Genomic DNA, 17,077 nt, shown 5'->3' on the forward strand with positions numbered 1-17,077 from the left:
GCTTCTGTCTGTGTTGTTAATAGCCTACAACCGAAAGGATGATTTTTTTATCTGGTTTCAGTAAATGTCTAAATACTCAGGAATGCACACAAATATAACCATTAAAGACATCGGCATAATTGTAGGGCCAGGGGATGCACTCAGTTAAAGAAGCAACTATTAAATATTTGTTGTTGCAGTTGACTGGGCAGATTGTAATCATTTTAGGCAGCCTTTACTTTACTGCAGTTCGTTTGTATTCTTGTCACGGCACGTGGAACAATTGCTGTGTGATTTCCAGCTGGCCCATAAAACTGGCAGGATGCAGGGGTCAAACACGTGGCCACTGCTGCTGCTCCACAACGGGTAGTCTACTGCCTAGAGGGTAGGGTTGGGCAGTATGTGGGTGAGTGCAGTTAGTTCTTCGTATTTTGTGCCCTTCTTGCTTGCATTCGTCAACAAGTTCAAAGGTCTCATGAAAGGTGGGGGCTCAGTATTACTGCCACCGCTCCCCACTCTCTCTTTTCGGTAATCCCTTGCTCTTGTCTGCCTTGCTCCCTGTCTGTCCATTTCCAGCCGGTTCTGCTACTGCTAATCGTGGCTTCCCAGCCTGAGATCGGCCGCGCGCCTCTTGCAGCCAGCCAATCCGCTCTATCCCCGCTCTGGTCACCATCTGCTGCGCTTATGCACAGGCCTAAACCATGCCCATCTGACCGGCCATACTCGTTGCGTAAAAACCTTTTGGACTGCAGCTTCCCAAAGTAGATTTCCCTTCAATCACCATTTATTAAATCTTCATCCATTAAAAACCATAGCTATCTGAAGCTGTGTGCATTAAGCCTGATTATAAAGGCTCCAGCTCGGGGTGGGGTTGGGGGACAGGCAGAGCCGCAGTGTGTATCCATCCATTGCCTGACTGGTCCTGCCTGCCCATCTCTCACTGCACTTCATGCCCCATTGTGGCCCGGAGCTGGACTCTCACGCCTCTGGTGGCCCCCTTCTCAAGGACCTTGGCCATTCCTCTTCCCTTGCATTTGATGGATGGGCCATATCTCTTGCCTCCAGTGCACCTGCCATCCCAGGCTATATGACTGCAGTCAAGGTTCCCCTTGATGGATGGGCTCTAGGGGACACATGGACAGTAGGGGGAAAGGCGCCGGAGGAAGGGGGGGGCCCTTGAGGAGGATGAGCGGGTCCTTGAAGCGCGCCTCACTAAAGGGTTCGTCATCTGGATCCCAAAAGGTAAGTCTGTCATTCTGTGATCTATGGTGGTGACAGTCAACATAGTCAGATAGAAACAAAAATTTCACATTGGTGCAAATAAGCAGGCCAATTATTTTGTATTAGTTTGATGTCGGGTTATAAAGGACTGAGGCATTCAGGGTTTGATCACTTAACCGAACCCATAGTACATAGCATTTTAAACAAAGGCCAGAAGTAGAGTGAACTGATTTCCCTCTGTTTTTGCTGGGTTGGCAAATACATGTATCTCCAGTTGATAGTGTAAAGTGAAATTACTTTCCAAGACAACAAAAATAGTGCAAAATCGATTAAAATAATTTTTTCCAAAGTGTTTTAATGTGTCAGAAAATAAAATGTAATTCTATTCTGCTATATATATATATGTAATACATTTTTTAATGTCTTCCACATTGCCCTGCTGCAAATGCATTTCTTCATTGTGGGCTGGTGCAAAATCTGTTTGAGTCATTCCCTCTCATCCAAGCTACATGGTGCTTGCACTATCTTGCACCTCAGTTATTTGTCCCAAGTCTGTGTTTACGTAAAACGATCCAAGTGCACTTAATATTTTAATGTATAAAGCGGTCAAAATACTGGTACATTCCTAAAACGTAATACCAGATTAAAACAGTTCTGCAAGGAATTCCAGCCTTCCTTAATAACTTTAAGACTTGAAAATATTGTTGTGATAAATTAAGATTTACATCGTAAGAAAAACATTTTCTACATGGATGTCTAGCATGTAGTTTGTGCGAAACTATTTTTTAGCATTACAAAGAATATGATTATACAAGGTGGCTGATAATATTAAAAATGCACTTTCGTGCGCAGACTGACTAACAAACAGCTAAATGCGCAAGGGCTGCCTCGTGCCATGAACTGTGATTAGTGTAAACACGTGATTCTAACAGTGATTAAAACTTAATTGCTAGCAATTATTAGCACCATATCGCATGTAGCACGGAGTAGTTTGGCAGGTGCCACCTGTTAAAGGCAAGTGGCGTTTTCTCACGGTGAATACCACTGCAGGCATGTCTTTCCACTGTGGACCATAATACCAGGGACGCAGCTTGGTCAGTAATTTTGTTGAGGGGGGGCCTGGGGATGGGGGGGGGGCATGTGGGGTTAGCTTCAGATTTTCCAATAATGACGCTGATATATATAGTTTGAAATACTTCATACGAGGGCATTGCTTGAGAGGGGCTTAAAGGGAGAGGAATGCAGATTGGTTAGGGAAACTAAATGAGTGAAAACACTATTTTCCAAACTTACCAACATTTTTGAAGACTTTCAAAACAGAGAAAGGGAGAGAGTGTGTGCATTTTTGTCTGTGATTGTAAACATTCCAAGCGAAATCCGACAGACAACTCACCATACCCGACTGAATGCACTTGTATTATCTATTTACCCCCAAAAAATGTATTAGGAAGGTATAACATCCCAAACAACCCGCTTAAGCGCCCCCCCTGCATAATACTCTTGTTCTTATATAAATAGTGCAATAATGTTTCTGCGGCAAAGATCACCAGCAGGCTACTATGGAAAATAAATGAAAAAATAAATATTTTCTGTGTCTTTAGTATGTGGAAGAAGGTTTAACAAAATGGCCGCCTGGGCATCGAAGTGATTATAGCAAAAAGGATCGTAATGTCAGATGGACGTCCTTGTGTTAAGGCCTGTATTATTCAGTTCAAAACAAGGACAAGGGGTGAACTGAACTGGAGGCGTCTAGCTAAGGAGAAGAGCGGGAAAACACAAGAAAGAGTACACACTGAGGGAACAGAGACAAGTAATAATAATAATAATAATAAATAATAATGGGAACGAGAGAGACGTACGGGAAGTAAGAGTACCACCATGTCACAGTAGAAGAAGCATTGACTAAGCCTGATAGAGTTCAGCTTTTACAGTGCAATATTAATGTTAAAGGCTCATATGCTAGAGCTATGCTCTGTTCCCCCAACTGGCAAATTGCATTCAAGAGGGCATGTGGTCTCCTACTTTATTTCTCTGCAAGATAGTGGATACATGCTGCTTCCAGGCAGTGGGATTAAAATCCTGTCGGTATCCGTAGTTATAGTGTATGTTCACCCTCAAAAAATACCTCTTAGTACTATAGAGAGAGAAAGAAACTTTAGTTGATTTCTGAGTGTATTTAGAAACCGAACAGGCAGGACAGTAGGATCTTTCTAAAATGTGGTAGAGATTCATCTGTAAGTAGAGGAGGGAGAGAGTTCCATGGGCATGGTACTTGGAAATTAACATATTTTACATCTCAATAGGATTTTCACTCTGAGAACTAAAACCAGAAACCTAGGATAGGAGGAGAGGATTTGCACATTAGCATGTTTAGTGAATTTTTTGGCAAAGAGGGGAGGACTATGTGAATGATAAATTCTCTGGAGAAAAGTAATCATTTTCTTAACAGGCAACCAGTGCAATTGCTGTACCTCCAAGAAAACATGGTTAAATTCATCTAGGCAAAAATAGTTCTGGTTGCTGCTTTTACCTATACATAGTAGGTTTGAATCGATTTCTCACGTAGGCCTGGATAGACTGAACTGTAGCAATCTAAAATTGAGTGAAATATAGTATTCACAACTAAGATCCCGAAAGGAAAACACAAAATAAGTACAATGTGTTGAATAACATGGAGAGGATAAACAACATTTTAGAACCAATTGAATAAGGTGGGCAGGTGTTTGGTTGTAGTCATTATGAACTTGTGAGTTTCTGATCACAGTTACTAGATCTGGGTTGTCAGAGGATTAGCTTCGTAACTTGTGGGATAGTTCTTAGTCAACATGATCTAAGATTGTGATGGGTTGAGCTTCACAATTAGAATGCATCGACTTTAAAATAATCCCTTCTTCATTACTCTCCTACTTTAATTTGAGTATCATCTGCATACATGTAAATGACTAGAGGCAAGATGTACGAACAATTTTAGCTTGCGCAAAAGGCTTAGCGACCCGTTTGTGAATGCTAAAATTGTCATGGCCATGTACCAACAGAATTTTGCGAGTCGTAAATGAATTGCAACTCGCGAACAAGTGTTTAGAGACTCGCTATTTGGAAGGGGCTTTCCTTCCAAATAGCGAGTCTCAAACCCATGTACTAATGTTTTGCAACCGCAATTGCGGTTGCAAAACACTCGCAATTACCACCTACTTCAAGTAGCTGGTAATGCATTTGCAAATGGAAAGTGGTCCCTAGGGGACCCAGAATCGCAAACAGTGTTAAACACACATTTGATTTTGCCCCTTTCTATTTGCAACCCACAATTTGTTGCAATTTGCGAGGCGCATAATCAAATGGTCGTACATCTGCCCCCTAGGTTTATGTCATGCTAGCAGACGAGCTACAGTATGACGTCTGGTAACCCCACTTAACCAGGGTCTTTACTTGCCACAAAATATTCTGTTCTTAACTCCACATCTACGTGCCCTGAAGATATAAACAAAATGCATGTGTTTGGAATTAAGAATAATACATCTATACTCACCTACAGATTTTTATTTGTATTTTACTTATCAGCTTACTGTTAGAAATACAAAAAACACTGGACTAGTAATTTGTTCTGAAGGCACAACACCATATTGTCTGAAGTCATGAAAAACGTGCTGGCAATTCTATTCTATGTTTAAAGCATTATGAAGCTTGATTGGCAATCCCTTTAGTCATTAAATAAGAATTTATTAAATTTAATGAAAAACGAAAATTCTGACCTCAATTAGGGCCTGATTCACAAAGGTAAACATAGATGTTTGGTCTAAACTTAGATCAAATGTCTACGTTTACAACTTTGGGAATTCACAAAGGGCCTTTACGAGTACTATGTTTATGTCTGCACTGATATTTGTGACCTCACTGGGACTAAAATTACCCACTAAGATTAGATCCTATATATTCAATTGAACAGAGTACACTCATTATTAGAGGCTTTGCTGGTTCACAGTTAAGAAACAAAATTACATCAAGGGACAGTTCAAATCACAGAGTTTACTTGTACAACGTTACTAACATACTTTAAATACAAAATTAGGAATTTGTTATTACTATACATCAGGAACAATATAAGAGATAAACATTTGCATGCAGGTGACCATTAGCACCGTGGTGACAGACAATATACCATAACTAAGGCGGCAAAAGAATGCCGTCTCAAGATAAGAATGCTGTTACAGTAGACCGGCTCATATTGTGCACAAATTAATTGAATACAGCTATGACTTTAACATTGGTCTACAACAAAATTTGAATTCTTTATTATTTCTTCTTGTTTGGCTTTTGTCGATTTTAGAAACCATGTATTGTCCAAGCACATTATCATACAGTGACATTGTAAAATGCTGAGGTGATGGTGTAACATATGCTGTGACCACTGGCCACATTAACTCTGTCACGAGGAATTTTCGTCAAGTGAGAGCGGGAAAGTGGATGAAATTATGAAAGAAATATAGACAGATTGACTGTAAATCGAGTTAATGCATTATTGGTGTTGAACAGTAGAGCCATTGAGCGTTGGAAATAGGTAGACATTTGCAGGTTGTAAACATCAACTTCTCTCACTCGTGGCTCCAAGCATGTTAGGCTTGGCTTTAAGCTAGGTTTTCATGATGTTTCCATTTGAATAAAGAGAATTAAGAAAAGGTCACCTATGACCATATCCTTCTCTGTGTTTTCATACAGTCTAAAATTACAAGCTTAGTTTATACTGTGTCAACTATACAGTATTTAAGTAAGGCACAAACTATTGCATCCTCTGAGTATGTCGCCATTATAATGAAGTTTAGGAAATGACAGCATCTGCAAATTAAAAGTACATGAAAGTAAGAAATAAAATGTGTGGCTTAACATATTTCAACACACGTCTAATAATAGAAAAACATAGGAAGTATTATATAATCTTATTACTTAAACGTTTGATGTTAGTGTCTGTTCCAAATTTGAAATTACCAAATTCATACAGAGTTAAAGTCACTCCTATATAGCAATATATTAAAATATAGATATCGATGAAAAGTATTATTTAATTGGTTAGGACAGTGACTAGAAATGTTCAGTCAAAAAGACAAAAGAAAGGAGAACATTAAAATATATAACCCATTACATGTATTGTAATGTAATGTATGTATACTTGTAAAGCGCACTGTTACCTCGTTACGTGGCATCCTGGCGCTGTATACCGCTGGGGAACCCGTCCTGGCTTTCCCTGTGAGAGGGCACCCCAAGGTGAAGCCAGGCATCCCCGGCGTTGCTGGGGCCGTTGTGGAGATTAAGCAAGCTATTGCCCAGAGTTGCAGAGTGGGACCCATGGTTAGCGTAGGCACCTAAGCGAGAATTATCGAGTCCGCAGACATTGACCCAAGACCCTGCCGCGTCGGGAATTGAACCCTGGTCCCGGGCCGACCTCTGCTTTTAGGGTCTGCCGCTTCTAACCGGTGAGCCACACTTCTCCACCATTATAGGAAAAAGACACATAATTCAGAGTTAATTGAGAGTAAAAATGTCTATATAGTTCCACATACACATAGGTCCGTCAAAACATTGCTATTTATTCAAGTATTTTTATATAGCGCAAACTTGACCCGAAGATATCAGAGTGTTTTAAACGAGCACCAGTTGCATTACATGAGGTCACATTAATATTTTTTAGGCACAGGGAGATTACGTGATTTGCCCAGAATCACAGGATGTTGAACGTCCTTGCCGAGACTCGAACCCAGATTTGAGGTCGACCGCCCTAGCCGTTAGGCTACATTCTCTCTATTTAACTTGCGTCTTGCTCTCCCAGTGTCTTTCATCAGGAAACCTGTGCTTTATAAGTCCCTTTAACGTATCGTAACATACCAATTTGAAACACCTTTCAATCTTGTCCATAGTCTGTCACTATCTACTAGTGTACCAAAGGGTGGTAATATTCCTGCATAGAAGACGATCATAATGGATTCACATCCCAATCAAAAGACTTATCCAAGTACTGAACAATAGGAATGGGGAACAGTTTAAAGATTGTACAACCACACCTAAACTTCATATGGCTTCCAGTGGCTCAAAAGGCGGTTAAAGGTTTATACACAGCGTATCAAAAAATGCTCTCCATCTTAATTTTATCTAATGCTCTATTCATGTTATTGCTGCATGACAGTATTCCTCACAAGCCAAACTCTCATCCCTGGATTCAGTAAATAGAAGGTGATGAATACGAAATATTATCTTCTCCTGTCTGCATTGTACCATTCCGATGATATATTAGAAATAACCTTAGATTATTTTTAAACAGGCTGGCAGTTACGTTTTAGGCCAATTCAATAATCTCAGTTCATTATTTTGTTAACTTTCGGCATCACAGATGCATTTGCACTTTTGAGTAATTATATAAAATGCCTTAAATATTTATGAGCTGGAGGTGAAAGTTAACTGTGTACATTCTATCCGCAACTATTCCTTTTTTAGGGCAAGTATTAGCCAAGACCTTTTTATTTCCCTAAAATATGGGAATGAGGATGAAGTAATCGATGAAGAGAGGTGGCTTTTGGCCACCTCTCTTCTCTCTGACTGCTGCTATTTCACAGCATACAGATCAGATTGTGTCCATTTGAAGCCGTTCTGTATTCTCTTTTTCATTCTCTCTCTCATGTCTTTGGCTTTCTTTCTTTCTTCGTTTATTCAATTGTTTTTTTCTATTCTGTCTTTTCTCTTTCTTTCTTTCTTTCTTTCTTTATTTCTTTCTTTCATCCTTTCTTTCTCCTGTCTTTTGCTTTTTTTCTTTCTTTCTATCTCTCTCTCCCATCGTTTTCTCTCTTTCTCTCTCTCCTGTCTTTTTTCTCTCTTTCTTTCTTTCTTTCTTTCTCATATACATTTTTCTTTCGCCCACTCCAGCATGCATTAATGGGCAGCGTATCACCCCACTCAGCCATTGGCTGACTTCACTAAGAAATATGACATGATTCCCTTTCAAAAGGAACACATCCACACATAAAGTAGTTCCCTTCAGTGCCCATGAGTACTATGGTGATGTGTGTGTGTTTTTTTAACTCAAAAAACTTTCTTGCAAATGATTTTTTTAAAGATTGATGAGGGCGCGGCATTTTTTCCAAGCAATAAGGTTTTGTAAAAACCATGACAGAACAAACGACCACCAGATCTATTAGCTTTGCCAATGCTTGTTTACTTGTGTTATTATCACAGTTTGGCTTGCAAAGTGTACATTGGTATCTGTTTAAAATTGTTAATAAAGGTCTTCTAATCTTACAGAGGTTTTTTTAAAATTCTAAATAAAGTAAGAACACAATCTTTAATATCACACCTTAGAGCCCTGTATTTTCTACTGCATGCAGAAATTATTCCCAAAATCACACCTCTCCATTATCTTCATACCTCAATAGGAGGAGTCCGCTTTCCCGCACAGGCTCGTGTTGACACCCAGCCCAGACTATTAGTGTCTCACTATTACAGCTGTCCTAAAAGTTCACTAATTCACTCTCCATATCATCTATTAAAGTGGTCACACATGAGTCAAAAATAGTGTTATTCAAATTGACCACAATAACATCAAAGAACATGGAATCTGCAGTAATACCAACTGGTAAGGGGGCCTGAAATAAATTGTTCTATTAGAGAGGCATGTTAATTTTACAGAGCACAAAATAGCTAATCCCCCCTTAGCTGTGCCGGCACAAGATGGAATAGCAGCTCTGCTTACTATGTAAAATGCATTTATGCTAAAATCCTCAAGTGCCCAAGTCTTTTGCAATGAAATAATGTCTGCATTATTGATAACAGAAATCCAATCTAGATTTAAGAGGTTGATGTGAACACCAGCAATATTCCAAGACGCAATTCTCAGGCCTCTTCTTCCAACCCAACCCTGCCCTCCCCCAAACTGGGCTTGAAACTGGCAGGAGTAATTGAAAAGCACTTCTCCAAGGGCCATTCCTGTCCCTTCTGCCCTAGGGGCTCTTGAACCACACACCCCCATGTAACAAAGCTATCGCAGTTCTGTGCTTCTGAACTCAAGTTGGTACAAAGTCAGTGCAGATCATCTAGAGATGCAGGAGCATCAAAGGGGTTTCGAACCTTCACATTGTCGGATGGTTTTTCAGCCCTCTGATGGAGTTCATTCCCATTTACAAGTCTTAAAAAGAGCACCTCCGGCCTGTAAAAATAACCTAAAGGTCAAACTTTATAGAACCGGGTGCTCAATGCCAAATATAAAAGATCCTCAGTAAGGAGCTGACTGTGTTTAGTGACTTGAAATTTATAACTACACAGTCCCCGCTCACTTCCTTCGTACAAGGTCTGACCAAGGAAGACTTTCTAACCATTGGGATTTCAGTTACAAAATAAAGTGGCAACCCATTTATTCCAAAACCTGTCAGTTACTTTTTCTCACAGCTGAGTGATCTTCTTTTGAAAAAGATGTAAGGACTGGTACGTTCTTCAAGACCACCACATATGGGGTACCCTCTGGTAGGAGCTGGGGTAAAGGATTTTCCATATGTACAGGAGCTCTATTCACTAACCCAGTGTCTCTCTTTCCACCTCTTTCCTCTAGAGTTTCCCGTGGTCTTGAAACTTTTCCCCCTTTATCATTTCTGCACCACTTCAAATGCCATATTACCGTGCTTGGTAGGGCTGTAGGCTCCAGGGCCTCATTTATGAGGCCCCTTGTGCCACCAGAACGTCACTTTTTGTGACGTTCTGTGGCACAGGAGCCTTCTCCATATTTAAAGATCCCTTTACCACTAAAGCTAACTTCCACAGATGCATGATTAACGTCGCAGACTTGATGAAGGACAACTGCTTCAAATTTAACACCAAAAACATGGAAATCATCATCTTTGGTAGCAACACCGCGCCATGGACCAACACAAGGTAACCCGTGGAGCTCGGCACGCTGCAGTCCCAACAGATCACGCCCATAACCTCTGCATCATCCTGGATAGCTATCTATCCATGGAGAGGCAAGTCAATGCAGTCTCATCTACCTGCTTCCACACCATTGGAATTCTCCGCAAGATCTTCAGGTCGCTTCTGGCAGACACCAGAAGGACCGTCACGCATGCCCTCGTCACCAACAGACTGGACTACGGGAACACGCTCTATGTAGGAATCACTGTACGCCTCCAGAAGAGACTCCAGAAAATACAGAACCCCCCTCCCACCCAGCGCTATGAGACCCTCACAGGTGAGCAGTCGCACTTTACATGATTCTGATTGATTGATTGATTGTGTGGGTAGACTCACACTCGACCTCCCCAGAAGGACCCCCATCACACCACATCTCAAGAATCTACACTGGATCCCATTTCAGAAGATTTGCCAGTTCAAGATGCTGACCCAGGCCTACGAGGCCCTGCACAACGAAGGACCAGCTTGCATCAACAAATGCCTGACCCTCCACCAACCAACTGGACACCACCAATCAGCTTCCCTCTCCTTCGCAGACATCCACTGATTTGTTCAGCAAACAGCAGAGGACGCTCCTTCTCGCACATGGCAGGCAAAGCTTGGAACAACTTCCCCCTACACCTCAGGACTGCACCGTTGCTTCAGCAAATCAGAAGAGAACCAAATACCTGGATATTTGAATGATCAGCCCTCCACACAGCAGCAAACAGCTCCAGCGCCACGAGACTGAGCAGTGATTTGCCATGCTCTATATATCTTCAACTGATTGAATGATTGAATATGAGGTCTAGCTTGTTATTCAATAGCTCCCGAACTTTGATGTATATAGCATCCCTTATTGATGCAAATGGCATCCCTTATATCTGTAGATTTGTCACTTTCTTCAATTCCATCCCAAAAGAAATGGAGGTGGTTGATAGACATGGCATCTTGGGATTTGTCCCACCTTCATCTCTCTTTCTTTTCCACTCTTTGCCCCTTTTCCCACATTGTTGGTCTTGGGATTTCCCCTTCTGTTATACCTCAATGGGGGCTGCTCCAAGGCCCTAGATCAACAGTCTTTCGGCCCTGCCTCCCACAACTGTTTATCCACATTGGGACTCAGATCAACGATAGAACCATCATTTGAAGTCCCAGACCACTGAGCGAGATTAAGAGTGGAGACTTTCAATCACTATTAAGCATTCTCAGCAGTTAGCTAACTAATGATCCTGGAAAAAGCATGAAAAGTGACATCTTTCAACACATCATGTATGTAGAGCACCAACTATTGATAGAGAATCAAAAAAGAGTGCAGGATTGGCAATGTGGGAATGACTAATTGTTCCGTAGTAACAGTAAATCTGCTGATCTCTGGAGTAAATCCTTAGAGAGGATTTCTTGCGGATTCAGGATCGATACACGTGATTACTGCCACTGTAAGGACAGTAGGACAAAGGTAGTTCGGCCAGTGAATATTTTCCACCAGTGGAGTGTTGCAAATAGGGTCCTTAACACTTCTTCAACATATTTGTATACTTACACTTATTCTCTAACTCTTAAGTCAGCCCCATGGAGTGGAAACCATTCAGCGCCTTGATCAAACAGCCTTTGTCTTAAAAGGTCTAGTTTGTATCTCAACAAAAGAAGGAAACACACACTACGAGATCTGAACCTGGAGAATAAGAGAACCTTGATTTTTAAAGTGATTAATGTTAGTATACTGACGAAGCCATTAATAATGTCTGTTTATTAAAAATCTGTAATAGGGAACATATTGGATGGAAAAGAGATGCATATATTGCTTCATTGTCAATTGAAATGCATTTAGAATATGGAATATTTTAACAGGGTTATAAACATAAAAGTTCATTAACATAGCCTTTCTCTAGGTGTTCTTAACTGAATCTAGCAGAAGCAGTATTACCATATGTGTTAAGGAAACCACATGAACTGCAAAACAGTGCCATTGTTTTCAAAACTTTAAAGAGACCTTCATTTAAATACCAGAACTAGTTGTTGCACTGGCCTTTTGCAACTGAGGTTAACTGGAAGTGCCATTGACCTCAAAAAGTCCTCTAGAAAAATAGAACATTGATAGAACTGAGAGGGAAAAGTAGTAAGTGTAGCAATGTAATTTCTACACAATGTGGAAATCAGCTTCCTAGTACTTTCTAACCACTTGGATTTAGTACTGCTTCAAACAGAGGGAGCATACAAAACACGCTAAAAATAGGATTTAAATGGTATTTTACGACATTATTAAGCACACTTCAATTAGGCAAACCAAACTAATTTTAAATGTAGCCCATTGCTATTAAAGCACATTATTTCGGTGGTCAGTAAAATAACACATGTAAAAGACACAAACATACTTACCTCTGTAGATTAATATTGGAATACAAAACAATTTTATTTAATATACGTACATATATATGTACTAGCATTTTGTATATATAATAAATGTTTGAAAACGCTACACTTTATACGGAGATCGAAAACCAATTTTAGATGCATGCATCCATAATGCATTTCTGCCATTAGGTAGAATCTGTAAAGTATACAGACACCCTAAAAGGTTATGCATATCAATATGTACATCATGCATTCAAATAAGCATACTAATTTCAAACAGATTGATTACACAATCCATTAAGATGCCTGGGTGGACCAACGAAGTATCTTTATAAGCCAGTACATTAAAACTGTGCACCTTAACAAAGCAATATGGTATAGAGTGAAATTCATACACCTTGAATATAAACAGCACATTAAGAGACCAAACTAGTATGTTGTGCAAATAGAGGAGTATGTTACAAACATGTACCAGTGATTTATGTCCGCTCATCAGTAGGGTCTGCATTCAAAACATAAGGGTATTCATAAGAACAAGTGTTTTACTAAAGCAAATTGATGGATTGTACATGTACAATATTGTCTTACACATTTTCAACAGTCAGGGTCAAATCAGCCTATATGGCAATCTGGCAGTGTCTGACACGTCAGCCTGTGGGCCAGTTTTGTTGTTGATTTCCCTGATGTTACCACAGGCATTGCCTGCAGCAAATAAATGCATGAAGTCTCCCATACTTTGCAAAATACCTATGTAGCGTGCTTTTACAAGTTGAAAAGGTGCCTGATATGCAGAGTGTTACAATACAATGGGGTAAACCCAGAGACTAGGACCTGGGTAATATACGGTACAAGGGACAGTGGTCCCAGTGGATATAAACTTTAGAATTAACATTGGAAACTCAACAACACCTGATAGGTCAAATCTAAACAATGGTAATCATGCTTAAACATTATATTTAATGTTAAACAATAGGTTCCAAATTACAGAACCTTCACATTTGTTAGATACAGTTATGAAAAGGTGGCCCAGAGGGGAGGAAGGGGAAGGTGCAGCAATGTGCAAGTGTAGAGGAAAGTGAGAGAGGAGGGCAGTGAACAATATATACATCAAAATAATGATAAGCCAATCCAGCCTTTTCAAAGGCTAATATATTTACAAAGCCATAATGTAGGAAGGCACAGTGAATCAATCACAGTTGTCCCAAAAAGGTAGACACAAAATGAAGCCATTGACGTTTTGACACAGGGTTAATTGTAGGTGAGTGGGGTCCTTACAGTAGGGTCACCGATCTCCACCGCATATGTCTATGGCGTCTTGAATGCGACCACGATTCAAAGTAGTGTTCAGTGTGTCAGGCGATGGCCCCGAAGACCTCGAGGGAGTGTGCAATGAATTTGTTTGCAGCCCTGCAGTCGACACCGTCAAGTGAGACTCTGAGAAGGTCACTGTCCCGTTCGAAGAAGAGGAAGTCGCGGGACCACTCACTTAGCCCTAAATCCTCTTCCTCCCATTCGAGGTCTTCAGGACCCTCGGGGAAGAGGCACAAGAAGAAGAAGAAGAAGGCCAAGCGGACTCCTCAACTGGCGTTCCTCATTGAGGTAAGGAGAACTGACGCTTTAGGCACGGTTCTGCGTAGCCGGAACTTGAGTTGACTTCTCGCCTTCATCCTTTCCGGGAGCAAGAGCGACTCCTGCTCAAGGCCATGCTCCGCGTATTTGACTGGAACGACCCCGTTGGTGAGCCCTCGGGCTCCGCAGGGTCGGTGGGGCCCCATCAGGTTCGATACCGGTCGTACCAATGCAACCTTCTCTGGCGTCGAATCCAAAGACGGTGTGTACAATGGCACCGATGCCCATCAGTGGGACAAGCCCCATCCTCATCCCCGACAACATGAGCCGGAACGGTGTTGAGGCTCGCCGTTCCGACGTCACTAGAACCCAGGGGTTCTATGTTGTCGCCTGAGCACTTTGTGGATGTTCTGGGCACAGGAAAGGATTGGGATGAGTCCCGAGACCCTCTTGAGAACCAGGATGTCTCTGAGGAGACAATGGACTGGTATGGGGAACTTGGGGAAGCCAGTAGTCTGGATACTTCCCCAGACACTGGCAAGCTCTCTCCGTCTACAGTGGCTACGGAGGAGGGGCGTCCTATGCCATGGTGGTTAAGATGGAAGCCGAGGTCCTAGGACTGGAGCTGCCCTCAGTGCAGGTCAGTACTAATCTCCTGACCGAAGTGCTTCAGCCTGGGGCTTCCACTTCTGACCCCTATTGCCCTTTAATGAGGCACTTATGGACGTCCTTCTAGGAACATTGTCAAAGTCTAGCACAGGTGCTCCTGTGAATAGGACGATTGCATGCCACCATTGCCGAGCTCTGGGCGACCCAAAGTTCCTCAGCCAATAGCCCACCCCAGAAAGTTTGGTGGTGCAGGCCTCTATGTCCCAAAGTGCATACCCTTCCGCCCCTCCGGATAGGGAATCCAAGAGACTGGACTAATTTGGGAAGAAGATGTTTTCTTCCTCCAGTCTGGCATTGCGGTTGGTGAATACTCCATGCTTATTGGGCCGTTTTTCCCAATCTCTTTGGGAGACGGTTGCGCAGGTGCTGCCACAAGTCCCGGAGGAGGCCCGGCCTGTGCTCTCCCAAGCTGTCAAGGATGGGAGAGAGGCAGCAAAATTCGCCGCAATGGATTCACTAGGTAGGTCGATTTCAATGACAGTGGTGTTGAGGCACCACGCATGGCTTTGTACAAGTGGCTTCTCGGAGGATGTCCAAGCCAATTTGATGGACTTGCCCTTTGATGAAACCTGCCTTTTGGGGGAAAATGCAGACTCGGCCATGGTCCGGTTCAAGGACTCTCGAGCTACGGCCAGATCCTTGGGCCATTCCTCCACTCCTCGTGGCCAGTCTTCCTTTCACCCATTTCAAGGCAACAGAAGGGGTATCCAACTGCGTCAGCCCTATCCTAGCCACCATCCCACTCAGACTGCCCAAGCCGTGTGTGGACGTGGTACATTCAGTCCTCATAATGGAGGCCAGAAGTCGTCTACCACACTGCCCCTGGCAGCCGCAGCCTCCAGGCACTCCTAGGCTGATTCTGTAGGACCGCACTACTCCAGTGGGTGGGAGAATATTTGTCATTATCTCCCCCGCTGGAGACTATACCAACAGACAAGTGGATCTTGCTGATCGTCCAAGAGGGCTTTTCTTTACCTTTCCTTTCTTTTCCTCCTCCTATTCGGGCAAGTCAGGGATGGCTGGCGGAGGATCATTTGAAGTTTCTCCAAGAGGAAGTTACAGCTCTTTTGGCCAAAGGAGCTAAAGAAAGGGTCCCAGCTCCAGAAGTAGGCTGATTGTTAGTGACTCTCATTCCCGCTACTATCTGATTCCGTAGAAGAACAAGGGACTTCGGCACAATTTGGATCATCGGACCGCCAATCTCTTCCTCAAAAAGGAGAAATTCAAAACGCTCTCTTTGGCTAAGCTCTTGTCTGCCCTAGACCAAGGAGACTGGATGGTGGCGTTGGACCTGCAGGATGCGTATTTTAACATTCCCATCCTGCCGAGCCACTGGCGTTACCTGCGGTTTAAGGTAGGTCACAAGCACTTTCAGTTTACCGTGCTCCCCTTCAGTCTTACCAGTGCCTCTTGGGTGTTCACCATGGTGATGACGATGGTTGCAGCTCATCTACGCAGGTTAGGGGTGTCAGTCTTCCCCTACTTCAACGACGGGCTGTTGAAGGCGTCTTTGCCCTAGGCAGTCGTCTCCCACTTTCAGACTACAGTGAACCTCCTGCATTCGCTGGGGTGCTCTGTAAACCTGCCAAAGTCACACCTTAATCCTTCTCAGACGCTCCCTTTCATCGGAGCTGTTCTTGGGCTTATCCTCCTGAGCAGCGAGTCCAGGATATTCAGGTTAAGATTCGGATATTTTGGCCTCTATCCTGGATTTGAATGAGGTTGACTCTGATGCTGTTTGGTCTCATGACCTCCTGCATCCTGTTGGTAAGACCCACCATGTGGCATATGCGGGCTCTGCAGTGGGACTTGAAGTTCCAATGGGCACAGCATCGGGGAAATCTCATCAATGTGGTTCAGATCTCGGAAGGAACTGCGAAGGATTTGCAGTGGTCAGGGCCGTTTCTGCCATTAGGCAAGACTAGGCGGCTGCCTAGGGCGGCAAAAGGGCTAGGGCGGCAAAAGGGGGAAACATTTTTTTTTATTTGAACCTACAAAAGAAAAAAGCATCTTGCTGCTACTGAGTATGTTACCACTTACGAAAATCACGTTTGCGTCTCAGGCCTTCCACCAGATCACACGGGAAGAGCATCTAGGATTCTTCAGGGCAAGTGACAGCCATCCGAGCCGGGATCTTCTGCTTAGTGCTTGATCAGGCTCTCTTTGTGCCTTGTGTGTGAAGATGGAAAAAGGAGGCGATAACAGCCGTAGCAACAAGAGGTACTGATGTTTAATCTCAGAGGTATTATGAATCTATTGTCTCTGGACATCGGCCGCTGTCTCTTGCAAGAAAACACAAGACGTATTTTAAACGTTTCTAAATATACGATTCTGCATCAAACCGAGTGCCCACAGAGCTGGGTGTTGA

The 17,077-nt window shown here is 42.6% G+C and overlaps 1 protein-coding gene across 1 annotated transcript in view; it reads left to right on the forward strand.

Annotated features, from left to right (window-relative positions):
• The first annotated feature begins 1,113 nt into the window (after positions 1-1,113).
• The window catches only part of TRPM1 (transient receptor potential cation channel subfamily M member 1), a 694,024-nt gene continuing 678,060 nt past the window's right edge, over positions 1,114-17,077 (forward strand). Inside the window, exon 1 of the mRNA XM_078684915.1 lies at positions 1,114-1,221. Coding sequence (XP_078541041.1) covers positions 1,114-1,221 — 108 coding nt within the window. The remainder of the gene's footprint in view (positions 1,222-17,077) is intronic.

The sequence above is a fragment of the Lissotriton helveticus genome, chromosome 3_2 (assembly GCF_964261635.1).
Source record: "Lissotriton helveticus chromosome 3_2, aLisHel1.1, whole genome shotgun sequence".
In the NCBI taxonomy this organism is placed as follows: domain Eukaryota; kingdom Metazoa; phylum Chordata; class Amphibia; order Caudata; family Salamandridae; genus Lissotriton; species Lissotriton helveticus.